At 41.7% G+C, this 15,731-nt stretch overlaps 1 protein-coding gene and 1 long non-coding RNA gene across 2 annotated transcripts; one reads left to right on the forward strand and one right to left on the reverse strand.

Moving 5' to 3' along the window:
- The first annotated feature begins 705 nt into the window (after positions 1 to 705).
- LOC307044316 (uncharacterized protein) lies at positions 706 to 12,185 on the forward strand. Its single transcript, XM_079689409.1, has 2 exons — positions 706 to 1,146; positions 10,584 to 12,185. The coding sequence occupies exons 1-2, from the start codon at positions 954 to 956 to the stop codon at positions 11,795 to 11,797; spliced, it is 1,407 nt and encodes a 468-aa protein (XP_079545535.1). The 5' UTR covers positions 706 to 953; the 3' UTR covers positions 11,798 to 12,185.
- Positions 12,186 to 13,971: 1,786 nt separating this feature from the next.
- LOC307044318 lies at positions 13,972 to 15,036 on the reverse strand. The gene is made up of 3 exons (XR_013809607.1): positions 14,915 to 15,036; positions 14,398 to 14,616; positions 13,972 to 14,093 (listed from the first exon to the last, which is right to left on the reverse strand). It is a non-coding gene; the product is annotated as an uncharacterized lncRNA (long non-coding RNA).
- Positions 15,037 to 15,731: the final 695 nt, after the last annotated feature.

Here is a 15,731-nt window from a genome sequence, read left to right on the forward strand (position 1 = left end):
TCTGTATATAAATACTTTTACATGCTACAGAAGGGAAAGAGGGAGCAAGAGAATCGTTTTTTTCTCGTCTTTTTCCTCTCTTTTTGGGATCAGAGGGTCACAGGTTCATACCCCACTACAGTCAGCATGTCGTTGTGTCCCTGGGCAAGACGCTTCACCCCAAATTGCTCATGTGTGGATTGTCCAAAGTATTGAGTATGTATGTCGCTTTGGATAAAAGCGTCTAACAAATAACATGTAATGTATGTCATGGGGAAAAGTGACAGTGACACGTGTGGGAACTGTGGAGTTAGGGAAAATGTGGAACATATTTTATTACATTGTGTCATATAGAGTTGAAAGAGGAAAATTAAGGGATAAGGTTTTAGAGGCAGAGAGGGAGTGAAATGTAGCTGGTATTCTGGGAACAGAAGGAGAAGGAGTAAGAGCTACCAAGGCACAGTTCACCTTTTTGAGGGAAACTGGAATAGTGAAAATAATCTAACAGTAGGTTATAATAGACCATGGATGATTTGTTTTTTGTTTTGCTTTATTTATTTTATGGTTTCTTAGTTTTATGTTTTTCGACACTTTGGTTTATTAGAGAGGGATGACATGATGACACACACTCGTGTACAGTAGGTGGCGGTATGCAACCAAAAGCTGTTTGCGATCCGCCATGAAGAAGAAGAAGAAGAAGAAGAAGAAGAAGAAGAAGAAGAAGAACCTGGATCGAGGAGGCGTCTCGTCGCTACGGTTCTCTCTCTCTGTGTTCCCGATGAAGTGTGTGTGAGCTTCAGCACTACTGATCCATCATCTGTGTGTCTGGATAAACCTCTGAATGGACTGTGTGCTCTTTTTTCTGGAGCGTTGAACTCGGACTATAGGAGCTAGATCAGCATGCTAGCTGGAAACACGTTAGCATCACTAGTCAGCGTTTAACGGAGTTTGCAGGAAAAGGTGATCTAGTAAACATGAGTAAAGTCCAAATGCTGCTGTCGTTGAAGAAGCAGCGACTCACTGCTGCTGCTGAAGACATATTTGCTCTGTTTGAAAATACTTTAGCAGAGCACGAGGAGGAGCTGTCTCGTTCAAAAGAGGAGAACGAGAGACTCCAGAAACTACTGGACGCTGTTTTACAGCCTCAGCTTCGGATAAACAGAGCAGGTCTGTTCCCTTTACTCTTAATTAACACTTTAAACCAGGGGTGTCCAAAGTACGACCCGGGAGCCAAATGCAGCCCGCTGGCCATTTTGAATTGGCCCTTGGCCAATTCAAAAAGTATAATGAAATATGGCCCACAAATGAAACTTGTGCTTTTCTTATATTGTACTCCTTAAATATGTATCTACAAATATATTACACAGTAGTATTAATTAGGGATGGGAATTTGAAAGCAAATCTATATTCGAATATTCGACCCCCCAAAAAACGGTTTAACCGGTTAACCGAAATGTACATATCCTATAAAAAAAATAAAATGTCAATAACATTTGGAAATAAATTAAATAAATACATGTTCAAATAAGTATAGAAACCAAGTCGAATTTGTCAAATATATTGAACTGGTGATCACAGTTTGACAGCTATAGGCCTACAGCTTTAATGTGCTGAGGCGATTCACAATCAGGCCAGCTGTAGAGAAGACCATTTCAGCTGGAACGGAGGTTGCGGGTATAGCAAGGTATAGTAAGTATATAAGTTTAATTTGGCATAGTTTGCACTCTACACCGCACTCACTAATGCGGCTTTCACACCAGCGCTTTTCCCTTTCTAGCTCCGAGCTAGAGCTTTTCTGGTTCAACTAGGCCTCTCACGATAAATAATTTTGTTGGACGATAAATGTTCGTGGAAGTTAATGCGATAAACGATAATATTGTCGGCACCATTGTAAGACCATTTTAGACCACTGATATACTGATAATATATCATAATAATTCTAGTACATCCTTTTAAACAGAACTTTTTATTGAACATTCAACATTGCAAATGAAATGTGAAATAATTTTAAAATATATAAATGATATATAATAAATAAAACAAATTAATTAAATTATAATAAATTAATTAAATCACACACAACCAATACAATAAATTAAATAGACTCAGGCTGGAAAACAGAGCTCTCAATCCATCTATCTATCACTCTCTAGATAGATAGATAGATAAATATATATATATAAATAAATCAATATGAGCACACATTGTCTCGCAAGCAAAAAAAATCTCCTTAAAACAACAGTCATGTGTACAGTCCACTGTCCATACAAAGACCCAGATGCCTCAACAGGCCATATCCAAATCTGTTTTTCAAAGTTTTCGAGCAAGGAACACCAACATGTTTGCAAATGCATCTTTGATTGTAAACTGTCGGGAAGGTGGGGGCTCTCCCTCTCCAGCTGCCGTGTTTGCTACCAGCTGGGAAAACGGAATGGAGTGGTTGTGTTTTAGGTGTAGTTTAAAATGCGTGGTATTGCCTGCTTTTGTCGCTACCTTTTTTAAACAAATGCGACACACCGCCCGGCTCATTCAAGTCCGTAGGTTGGCCTCGTTGATTTGGCTTGAATCCAAAATACTGCCACACCGGAGAATCGAGATGTGTAGGTTTTGTAACCAATTCCATTCACTTTAAATTCCCTGTGAGTAAGTCACACGTTGTCTCCCGCTTGTTGCTAAATTATTAATTTGGCTGCTACGCTGCTGTACCTGCACACAGAGTGTCCTGACCTGGCTGTGTGTCAGCCCCGCCCCTCACAGCGCACATGGCCGGCAGCCACAGCTCGTCTGTCAGCCACAGCGCTCCTAGCTAAAATGCTGGTCACATCCTTATGTAAACAAACACGCATGTAAACGGCAATTTATCGAGCTCAGAAAAGTTATCGAGTCCATTTTTATTTATCGTACGATAAGTCAATTTATCGATTATCGCGACAGGCCTAGGTTCAACTCCGGTTTCCCTTTTTCTGCTCCCGTTTTGTTCACACCGCCCAGAGCCCGACTGGTGCTGCCGCTGCTGCGTCATGACGTCACGACCGCTTTTCCCTTTCTAGCTCCGAGCGGGAGCTTTTCTGGTTCAGCTCCGGTTTCCCTTTTCTGCTCCCGCTCTGTTCACACCGCCCAGAGCTGCCGCTGCTGCGTCATGACGTCACCGTTTACATTGCTGATTTGCTCCCCAACAGTGTTACGGCGCTAGCAACAACAACAACAATAATGGGGGACTGCGTCGGGTCGATGATCGTGTTGCTTTTAATCACACAAAGCCAGATTAAATTAAATAACGACTTCTCCAACCTTATGCTTTTCTCCAGAGTGCCGTGGTTCATTGTTTATTAATGTGTCTCAGCGGCATTTACCGACCTCTGCAGTGCTGGCTGCTCTTCACTGTCTGACTGTCACACAAGCAGCTGATACATATCCCCAGTTCCCCTTAAGTGAATGTGTGTCAGTCTGAATTGACGCTGTTTGGCATCACAACGCTGTTCTGACAGTTTCTCTGGTATAAAATGGGTGATGTTAGCATAGCAACCAAAGCTAAACTGACTACTTGCTATTGCTATCCTATTGCGGCATAAACCGTTTTCTACAGGCATATTTTACCGGCGTATTTTTATTATGATTCTACTTGTGATAGTCGGACACAACAACCTGTGCAGCCCATGTATTGATTCCATCCGATAGCTTCTATAATACAAAACAAAACGTCTGCCTCTCTCCACAATGATCAATAACAGTGAACGGATGGTCAAAGTAAGGTACAAATAAACAGAATCACACAAAGCCTGGTTAGTGTTGCCTGACTTTATAAAGTGTGTTTATAAGCACTACTGCTTGTAGGCAGGCATGACGAGACTCTTCAGTCGACCCATGTTCAGGGGAGGTGAGTTTAGTTTCCTGCACGCCTCGACGTAAGCGACGCTGCCTCTTAGCTCCGAAGCTCTTGCCTCTAGACCGACAATTTTTTGTAGCTGGAAGTGAACCGGATTTCGGAGCTAAGAGGTGGCACCGCTGTGGTGTGAACAGGAAAAAACGGTACTTTTCAGGCTCCAGCTCCGAGCCGGAGCTGAAAACGCGTTGGTGTGAAAGGGGCGTAACCTGGTCGAAATATTTCCACACATTACTCCTTTTTGACGCCATGTCTGTTGTGTAGGATTCTTGTTAGACTGTAAATAAAAACTAAATCTCTCCTGTCAAAATGTCTATGTACTTTGCCGCCACACACGGTTGCCAAGCAGTGCTTATTGTTGTTTAGGCTGGCCACTCATGTGTTGACAGGGGGCGGGGAAGCACGCTCATGAACTGTTAGCGCCGGAACCTCGCAACGGCTGCGGAGCGCATTTGGGCATAAGATGAGGTTTGAGTCTGTGTGATCTGCGTGTAGGGAGGGGCAGCAGCCATATAGATAGAGAGAGAGAGAGAGACTTAAAACGTATGGAAAGGGTCTTAAAAAAGGTCTTAAAAGGTATTACATTTGACTTCAGGATTCCTGCATATACCCTTTAAGGCGGGGCCTCGCATATGACGCACACCTGTTAGCCTGTTCCACAATTCTTCATTTTCCGAGGCTAGGACGGATCCTTGCCTCGCTTCTGAAGCAAGTGACTCGGAAGCAGGGCCGGCCCTAGACATTTTGGCGCCCTAGGCGAGATTATGATTTGGTCCCGCCCCTCAAAGCAATACACACTAGAACATATAAAGAATAAAGGAAAAATCTCTACAGCAGACCAATACAAAAACTGAAACGTATTGACATGTTGGTTATATCCATAAAGAAGGTTTCAAATGTAATCATTATTGTATGAACATGTTTTAATTGGTGGGTGGTCCTCTAGGGGGGTACGTGGGTATGCCTCCCTGGATTTTTTTTTAAAGTAAAATGCTTCAATCTGGTGCACTTTGAGCAGAATTACTAGAGACTAGATCTAGGGGGTACAACTCTAAACACCCATATGGAAAAGATCGGTTTACATTTTAATAATCAAATAAGTATGTGAACATAATCAATAAAGTGGCGGCCGGCCCATAGGGGCGCTAGGGGCGCCGCCCCACCTCTTCCCACATGAAAAAAAACAATTAAAAAAAAAATATTTTATTATTTTTATTTTTAATGAACAAGGTAAATATTACATAATTGGTATCAGTAAAATGTATAATCTACAATAAAATATCGTTTAAAATTGTGTTACGATGTCTAAAGTTACTGATAAGTCACATGTTTCCTGCCTGGCCTTGCCATGTATCATTACCCTCTCTCTCTCTCTCTCTCGTCTTCTGGGCGCTAAGAGAGGAGCCCTCAACCAGTGCAGCAGCAGCCACTAGCAGCTGAATGTTGCTATCTTTAAACTATGCCGCCAAAACATAATTTCAGCCAATCAGCGTTGTCAAATCTGATGGTCACAGGACACCTACGTCAGCGCCCGGTGCAGTCTGTGAGTTGTTTGGACTCGTATCAAAGGAGACAAAACAGGAAGCTGTCAATCACTCTGGAAGCTATCATTAGCAGCTAATGAAAACTCAGTTTTTGACATAAAAATGGAATGATGGATTATCAATACTTTTTCAAAGTGACAGACAACATTGGATTAACCTATGGATTAACCTTCAGTTGCGTTTTTCTCGTTTTTGATCAGAATAACAGCAAAATGTGAGCATATCTCCGTGCTTTGCTACCTAAAGCTACGTCGTGTGATGTCTGTATTTGCTTCCCCTGTCGCGAGTTCTGATCGCTCAGTGATGATACTGCAGTTTGGCAGAGGATTAAAACTTTAATCAGAATCCTCCCATCTGAGCTCCGTTACACACACACACACACACACACACACACACACACACACACACACACACAGGAGCGGGACATCCTCCTCAACCTATCCGCCATAAATGCCTCAGAAGACGGATACCTGAACCGTAGCGTCCAGCTAGCTTAGCCGGTAGCTTAGCGATAAATACACACAGCGTTGTATTCTCCTCCCCCTGTCGGCCCTAAAAGCTTCAGAGGGCGGATACCTGAGCTCCATAGCGTCCTGCTAATGTGAAACACACACAGCGTTAGCGGGACATTCTCCTCCCCCTGTCGGCCCTAAAAGCTTCAGAGGACGGATACCTGAACCGTAGCGTCCGACTAGCTTAGCCGCTAGCTAAAGGTAAACAAACATAGATGGGTACATAGAATATGAATAAATCGTCACCGATGTAGAGGATATATTTTTTTATTCACTTTGAACTCGGCCAAATGGAGTTTAATGCTTTGGGATTTAAGTTAGGCCACATAGTACGCGCATATGAGTTTGAAAGTATAACATGCTAGCCTGCTGTAATACATCGTATAGTCAGGCACACATTTATGAGATTTAACCATGGATTTAACAATGGCCAATTATATTTCTTAAATAATATGTAGCCTATTCCCAGAGCATAATTCATGGGGAAACAAGGTGAGGTGTAAAATGTGTTTTTAATATCATACATTTTACGCCAGCGAACTTCTTGTACGGACTTCGGCAGTAGTGAAGACTCACTGAACGAATTACGTACAAAGACGAATCGTTTGCGAACGTGCAAATCACCAGAAGTCGTTTGCGAACCGGTGAACGAATCAGTGAACGAATCTTTAAAGTGAACTGAATCAGAAGATTTGTGTCCCCGAAGGGATTCGAAATGCCCATCACTAATTTCCACAGCCCCACCGAAAATATTTTCCACCAGCCGCCACTGTCAATAACATACCATAGCCAACAACAAATAAATGTAACATATTTTATTTCTGTTACACGAATATCAAATTGGTCCGTGACGCAGTGATCAAGGAACAGACGTGACAGCGGCACAGCAACACCACACCACGAGTCTGCTTTCTCCAGCAACACCAGTCTAGAACCAACAGTAGAATGACCCAGTCTGAATCAGGCCCATGTCGCTGCGCCTCAGAGACACACAAATTATCATCATGTCAGGTTTTTGGATTTAATCAAGTCTTGGATTGCAGAGTATGAATGTCCTCTTGCTATTTTCAGTTGATAAGTACTTGTACAGTCTGTGAAGGCAGGAGGAAAGCTTGCGCGATCACTGTCTCCTCTCCGCTCCTCCAAACCCCGCCCCCTCCCTGAAAATAATAAGTGACAGGATGATAGTGACCTGATAGAAACTTTATTATTCAATTAATCACTGATTGAGATATGATGAAGCTAATTTAGTCTCATACATTCATCGGATTTATGTAACAGTAAGACAGAGAATGTGTGCACCCACATGCACTATTTTTTTATTTATAATGCTGTTGTAAATACTCCTGTATGCTATGTTCAGACTTAAGTCAAGTGTGTGATGCCACATTCAGGACATTCAGTGTCTTTTTTTTTAACAGAAGACCATTGCTAGAAGCTGCAAAAGTATTCATTTTTTTGTTTTTGAGGATGGAACAATTTCACACACAGATATAGGGAGTTTAGACCTATATAATTGATTTATTATGGTTTATAATTTAATGTCAAGACGAAGAAGAAAAAGATGGCTGAACTGTTCAGTGTCAGTCCTGTGGAGATGGAGGTTATAAATCTCCAAAATCATGTTCAGCTTAAGTCTCAGCAAAACTCACAACATTTCTGGAGCCTTGTAGACCCAGAAAACTATAAGAACATTCACCAAGCAGCACTGAAAATTAGTGGTGCACGATAATTATCGGCCTGATAATTATCGGTCCGATATTAGGAATTATGACGTCATCCCGACAAACCCGATAAAAGTATTAATAGCCCCGATAATATACAATATATTTTTGGGGTAAAAAAAAAGAAAAGAATACTGCGGTGTGGGTGGATTGGGATGAGGGGCGCTTGTTTTTCACTCGGCTTGTCCCGTTTTGCCCAGTACTGTGTTATTAGTGGTTTAAGAAAAGGGGAGTTTTTCACAAATCCAGCGCTCCCTAACTCATGCCTGGCTGTGACCTAAATGGTGTGCGGCCGTGAAGCCAGGACAGTAAACAAACATGTCGTCGGTAGTATGGGACTATTTCAAAGTTTCAGAACCTTTTTTACCCCCTTTTCAGTCCCTGCTAGAGAGCAGGGACTTTCGTGGGAGAAAAAGGTTCCTGTGTCTGATTGGCTGGGCGGAATGCAAACCACGCCCCGTCAAACTCCCAAAAACTTTTGTGAAGCCGCCATTTTATTATCCTCGCATTGCATTATTAGCATTAGCCCAGCGCAGAAACGCAGAGAGACTAACTTATGACAACACAAAATAAAACATGGGAGCGGTGGAGATGAGGAGGTGTCGACGTTCTGGCCGTTTACTCGGAAGGCTTCAGTAGAAGCTGCTGGGAGTCATTTGCCTAATCCAGCGCCATCCACCCCCAAGAACTAATTTCCGGTGTGAACGCGATCTGTACTTAGTTCATGAGAACTAAAGAGTTCTCAGGAACCTTTGTGGGAAAAGTACTTGCTCGTGAATTAATTTCAGTTTTCCACACAAACACTGCGCTAGTGGATTGTCAAAGGGGAGCCTCGTTGTCGGGAAATAATACAGATGGCTAGTCCGACCCTGAAAATGTCTTTGCAAACGTTATTATTAATAATAATAAAAAAAATATATATATCATTTTTTTTTTTCATTTTAATTTTGTAATCATCTCGCGACCCCTGCTTTACCACACTGAGCTGTAGTAATCAGCCTCAATCCAACAACAATCCGCGGTACCGATGGACGGAGGCTCGCTCGCACTTTGGCTGTGAGCTGCGGGCGCCAGATAAGTCAACATCCCCCACTTTCATCACTTACAGCACACATCGTACAGGGCAAATGCAAAATGTTGCCGTGTCGGGGTGCAAAGGGTGTTTACTTTATTCAATTATGAATGTCATTGCATTACATCAAGGGCAGAAAATTAGGCAGAATAAAAAAAAAATGTTGTATTTTTAATAGTAACGCCCTTCCAAATCTGGCGCCCTAGGCGACCAGCTAGTTCGCCAGTGCCTAGGGTCGGCCCTGCTCGGAAGACATGTGCTACCAAGCAAGCGTCCTCGACATTGAGGAACACCCAGAGACAAGGCATTTCAGTCCTGCAGGGTTTCCCCGTTAATATCAGTGTCTCGAAAACACATGTTGGCGACGGAAAGACATCTAGTGTTTGGTCTTTTCCTGAAGCATCCTTCACCTACAGCAGTGGTGCCCAACCTTTTTTGAACCGAGAGCTACTTTTAAAGTTGCCAGTCTGCTGAGATCTACCAGTCCAAATAGAGAGGCGTAGCCATTACTGACAGCCTACTACCAGGTGAATACACACTTCTACTTGTATAAAACGGACCTTTGTATGATTAATACTTCATAAAATACTGCAGATCCTTTCTTACCTCTTTCTAATCTACACACATACAAGTATTTAACTGAAGTTACACAACAGTGTTGTTGATACAGAGTTGGAGTTTATTCACACGTCACATACTACAGTGGGTAATGTTTTCAATAAACATTGAACTGTGCTACCACATATGACACAGGAAAAAAATCACAAGAAAAAGAAAGAAAAGCGGGGTGCAAACGAGCAGATCCAGGATTTGGCTCCTATGACGTCATTGGTGAAATGTGGCATACGTGACACGTCCCAACCTATCGTCTACGGCACACGTGACACGTCCCAACCTATCGTCTCCGGCACACGTTCCAACCGTGTCCGTCCCTCCGTATACAGTCGTCTAGCTGAATCCCCTCTCGCAGCTGTGTGTCTGTGTATTCACCAGGATGTCTGCAGGAGGCATTTGGAGCAAAGTTGTTATATATAATACATATAATGGCACTGTTCTAGCGGTAAACACTTACGAAACAACATGTCAAGCTATGTGCTGGATCAGAAACAATGCGCGGTGTGTTTTGGGAGTAATATGGTCTGTGTTTACATTAGCAAGCATCGCTAAGACTCAGAGCTAATGCTGTACTGGAGAGAATATGTGTAACGTAATGTCCTTGTGGTAAACCCTGCGAGAAAGAACGTTTTGAGCTCCATACTGTTTCAGAAATAATGCTTGAAGTGGTTTGGAGCATAATATGGCATTTAATCACGGGAGCTTTTAACTGAATTTCTCCCGGTAGAAAACTCTCTTAGCAGGGGAAAGCTGCGTGATGCTACAAAGGGGCGTGGCTAGCAGCAGCTGTTTTTAAAGCTACCTTCACAGAATCAGCGTTTTTGGAACTGGGCTGGAATAGAGGGGTATGAGCAGTATGAGGCATGGCTACAATGGGTGATCTTTTTGGCAAAAAAATTCACAGACATGTTTTGTGTAGGTATGGCCCTACAATATATTTGTAGTATTACCATTCTATTGGCGTAGTGTATCTCTGAACGATCCCAAATACAATTCATTGTTTACATTGCAGCTAGTGCTAAACCAGAAGAAAAAACCCTTTTTCATTTTTAACTGGAAGTGGAAAGGGGTTGGGCTACATGAGTGATTTGAGCCAACAAAAATACACAATAGGTGGGACTAAGAAAGATAATATGAAAGTATAAAAACAAAGGCATTAATTAGGGTTGCAAAATGTCTGCCATTTTAATGGTGATTAGATTTTTAAATGCTAACACTTAACAATTTTTTCTGACTGTTTCCTGTTTTCTGCAGACATCCAGCAGCTGGAGGTGGTTAAAGAAGAGGTTCTCCCTGACCAGCAGGAGTGGAGCACCGGTCTGGACCAGGAGGACCCAGAGCCCCCCCCACACATTAAGCAGGAACAGGAGGAACTCAGGATCAGTCAGGAGGGAGAGCAGCTTCTGGAGCTGGAGGAGTCTGATATCACCAAGTCCACTTTCACTCCTGACCCTGTGAAGAGTGAAGATGAAAAAGAGAAACCTCAGTCCTCACAGCCTCGTCAAAGACAAACTGAACACATGGAAACAGAAGCTGATGGAGATGACTGTCGAGGACCAGAACCAGCCAGGAACTCAGATCCAGAGAGCAGTTTACAACCAAAGACTGAGGACGACACTGGAGACTGTTCTGAACCTGACTCTGGAGACTCTTCTGAACTTGACACTGAACACAGTGCTGATTGGAAGGAGACCAGAGAACCTGCGTCAGGCTCAAAATCCCTGAAAAATAGACAAGAATCCGTCAGTGATTCAAGCCGTAGTGCTGTAAAGAAACCATTTGGCTGCTCTGTGTGTACGAAATCTTTTACATACGCAAGAAATATTCAGCGACACATGAGAATCCATACAGGAGAGAAACCCTTTAGCTGCTCAGTTTGTACCAAATCTTTTGCTTTGAGTCAAAGTTTAAAAAAACACATGAGAATCCACACAGGAGAGAAACCATACAGATGTGCAGTCTGTAAGAAATCTTTTTCACAGAGTGGAAGTTTAAAGGAACACACAAAAATCCACACAGGAGAGAAACCCTTTAGCTGCTCATTCTGTACCAAATCTTTTGCACTTAGTGACAGTTTTAAAAAACACATGAGAATTCACACAGGAGAGAAACCCTTTAACTGCTCAGTTTGTACCAAATCTTTTTCACGGAGTGGAGGTTTAAAGGAACACATGAGAATCCACACAGGAGAGAAACCATACAGATGCTCAGTCTGTAAGAAAGCTTATGCACTGAATAGAAATTTAAAGACACACATGAGAGTCCACACAGGAGGGGAAATATACAGCTGCAATGTTTGTGACAAAATATTTAAATTTCATAGTCATTTAAAAAGACACAAGTGTGTTGGTCGTCAGTCCTCACAGCTTAATGAAATTCAAACTGAGGATAACGGAGAGGCAGAGCCTCCAATCAGCAGCTCAGCTGAACACATGGAAACAGAAGCTGATGAAATGGACAATGACTAAGTCTTATGACATCTCACACACGAGAAAAATCAGTCTGACTCGATTAACATTGTTGAACAACATTCATATAAGACTTAAATGAACTCCATATTTATCAACGTACGTGGACAATATGTTTAATGTTTTTGTCATACTGATTTTCTGATTTGTACGTTAACCACTGACTGTTGATGAACCATTTTTTTAAATTTAGGGCTCCCAAGTTTCCATATAGAGATATAGGATGATTTGATGTATTTTTCTTTATTTCTAAATGTTTTGTATCATTGCTATCCTGTTAACCTGTTAACTATAAGTAATGTTTTTTATTTGGAAGAACACTATAATATACATTGTTTTACTATGTTCAATCTGTATTTACTTTAAAACAAAAAAAAATCTTTATTGATTCTGACTTTTCTACTTCCAACTCACAGGTTTATCATTACTTTGAGAAAAAAGGTTATTAATTTACCCCTTTTACAAGTGAAGATATAGTCATTTGTTCTGGGAATGTCATTTTCGAGCCTTCGACCTGAAAAACAGGCTCAGGGCTTAACAGGTTCATAACGGTGAGGTGTTTTGTACCTGCAGGTAGTAGACGTGAGGATACAAAGGCCGGTACGTGTCTTTCATAGCAGCAGCTCTCTCTGCACACGTCACACTTCGCCAGTCCACCAACTGAAATCTAAACCGGAAAAGTCGTGATGAGTTTTTGTGATTTTTATTTTCGGGGGGAAACCGTTCAGTGCACATACTATACAAACAATAAAATACAAAATAATCCCTATAAAAGTTAAAAAGCTAATGTCCATGCAGCAGAAGTATAGTGCATACAGACAAAATATGTAGAATTATCATTATGAAATATAGCAAGACAAAAAACTGCTGATTAAATTCTGATTTGTGTTCGGAGCCATAGACTCAATCTCCCAGGATCCTTCATTATGTAAAAACTACAACTACAAAAAGGCAGATTTAACTTTGTTTATAATACTGTATGTTGGATTGGTGTAACTGATGTGTATTTCTTATGGTGGCCCTGAAGTGCAAGTCACTGCAACATTCCACAAAACACTACAGCATTTCAGAAAACACCACAGCGTTTCACACAACACTACAGCATTTCAGAAAACACTACAACATTTCACAAAAAAACTACAGCATTTCAGAAAACGTCACAGCATTTCAGAAAACACCACAGCATTTCACAAAACACCGCAGCATTTCACATTGGAAGGAAAGGGTATTCCTTTAGGGAGAGCACTTCTTGTTTGTGATTGGACAGAGCCAGCCAGAGAAGCACTGCTGTGATTGGTTGTTTTTGTTGCCAGTCAAGAAATTACATTTCGTGATGGTTTTACTCGGTGTGTTTTAGCCCATTGCGACTTCTGACTCTTAAATGATGTATTGTCCGCGTTGTGGGAAGACATTTCAGTCACTTCAACAATTTTGCAGTTCTTGTGGCTGCATTAAAAGAAAAAGAAACATGAACAGGACGTCAGTGGCCCGATTCCAGGTAAAACATCTACTCAAACTGTGTAACATTGGTCTGTAAAACCCTTAAGACTGTCTCGTGATTCATGTGTGAACCATAAGGCGCATTCACACCGCAGTACTTTTCCCACAAAGGTTAATGAGAACTTAGTTCATGAGAACTCGTTAGTTCCATGTGTCACGTTTTCACAGGAGACTATCTATCTATCTATCCCATGGCAAACACCTGTGCAAACACCATAACACTTCCACTAAGCCAATATGGACTTTGGCATCCAAAACTCCCCAGGTTTTGGATGTCTGTGAAATGGTAAAAGAAACCATCAATGGTAACCATCACCACAGTATAGCTTTTTGGAGTTTTATAAACTTGTGGAGTTCCTCATGTTTGGGGAAAAAGATGTTTCACACATCGGTTTCACAGTTTTCTTTAGACGTCTATAAAGACAAGGTTATTAGTTGTGCTAATATGTTTAAGGAACACAATACTGTTTTGCAGCGTTTTCACAAGAATAATTAACATGTATTTTCTTAAATGCAAATAAATCACTGTTTCCCAAATCCTCAAATGTCTTGTGCCAACTCTGTTAGGGCTCACTGAAGGTACTGTCCCATTCACAGCCCAGCTATTCCCTTCAGTGTAATCAACAGCTGGGAGGCTGCTTGCCAGGTTTCTGGATGTTGAAGTCCATGTCGTTGCATTGCCTGCTGATAATAGTCATTGATGTCCGGATCACAACATGGATCTTCTGTCTGATGCCCCCAAAAAATGTGGGTTGATGCTTCATCCAGAGCAAAGCCACAATCTCGTGACCCACACCTATAAGACAGTTAGTATTATAATGATGCTTGAGAGGAGATGATTGGCAGCTAAGTATGAGAATACTTTATCACAACAGCACACTTATGTTATGTAAACTAAATGCTCTGAAATGTTAGTTTTTGAAACTATGTCATGATGTGTTTTGTGGCCATCTTGGTTATCATTATTAGTGTGGTGTAAGCCTATATGGGTGTAAGCTCATATTTCCCATTTTAATTTGTTCTGGTGTGGCAGACATATGCTTATGTAATACAATACTTTTCATGAAATGTGTATTAACTACACAATATAAAACATTTACCTGTGAAGTATTGAATACAGCTCATTAGGAATTCCACCCAGACAAGAGGCAAGTCTGGAGGGCCGGATTCTGTGCCTGTTCCAAAGGTGAACACATTCAACCAGGTCTGCCTGAAGAACTGTCATGAAACAGAACCGTAGAAGGCACTGGTGCTCATGAGTGCCATTGAAGTGTCTGTGGTCTCTTAGATCAGCAAATAGATCCATCCAGAACTGAGTCCTTGGGATAAACAGGATGTTTTGTTATACACAAATGACCCTATACACAAATATGATGTGGACTACTTATACTTATAATTTATTCACATTTGCCCCTTTACACTTACACCTAACACAATAGATACATTTAGCTTATTATAGACCAAAGTCGTAGAGTTGGTAAAAACTATATTATTATTATTTGATACAGTATTCACAAAGATACTAACTCTGGCATTGGGCTACACGAAACAACTCATGTCAATTCTTACTTAAGTGTATTGGTACCACACTACAAAAAGACATAGACTACATGATACCTTTGTTTTCTGAATATAGGAGTATACAGGACTCGATCCGCTGGTTGCTCATAGAAGACCCAAACATGTGGCTTTTGGCACCAGCGTGGTAATCACTGTGGTCGCGACGAAGAGTGCACTGGACAGATGCCATTAACCCATTCTCTGTTCCACAGTCTGTGCACAGTCTCATGGGTAAAATGCCAACATTTCTGATACAGTCAATAACGTTTTTTTTTTTTTATCACTTCTGGGTTCTTGTTTGTTGGTCCACACTTGAGCCACATGATTTTGCGGCAGAACCCGTCTATACAGTCAGATATCCCAATGCCAAACGGTTTCAATTTGTCATATCCATCTATGTGCCACACATAATTTGGACCCATAGAGTGGTACGTGCGTCTGACAAACCTACGGCGTGTCCGCGACAATGTTCCGAGTGGGTTGAGTTCACGAAGCATCCTCATTACAGTCTCCCTTTTAACATAGAGTCCATGTTTCTGCTTTAATGTCAGCAACATAGTTCGATAGCCAAACATTTGTCCAGGTACCCGCAGCTCTGAGAAGATGGCCCTCCTGACTTCACTTGTTGACGAGTAGTCACCCCGTCTCCTCAGTCCTAACTCTTTCAACCGCGCTTTCAGGGTTCTAAGGGACATGTTGATGTCGTGATGGGTTGAAAGCATGTCGAGGATAACATCGTATGTATATCCTTCGTTAAAATATTCCCTTAAGATGTCCATCTCTTCTTCCATTCTTTCCAACTCAGTTTAAAATTCGTGAAGAAACAGCTGAATAGTACCAAACAGGAAATACACGGTGCTGTCCGCCGGGTGCT

The sequence above is a fragment of the Notothenia rossii genome (genome assembly GCF_949606895.1).
Source record: "Notothenia rossii genome assembly, chromosome: 6".
NCBI classification, from domain to species: Eukaryota; Metazoa; Chordata; class Actinopteri; order Perciformes; family Nototheniidae; genus Notothenia; species Notothenia rossii.

Bases quoted from the DNA above. Each gene is read 5' to 3' on its own strand.
- LOC307044316 (XM_079689409.1), top strand. From the start codon at position 954: ATGAGTAAAGTCCAAATGCTGCTGTCGTTGAAGAAGCAGCGACTCACT. The intron at 1,147-10,583 runs GTCTGTTCCCTT...TGTTTTCTGCAG, and splicing joins GCTTCGGATAAACAGAGCAG to ACATCCAGCAGCTGGAGGTG.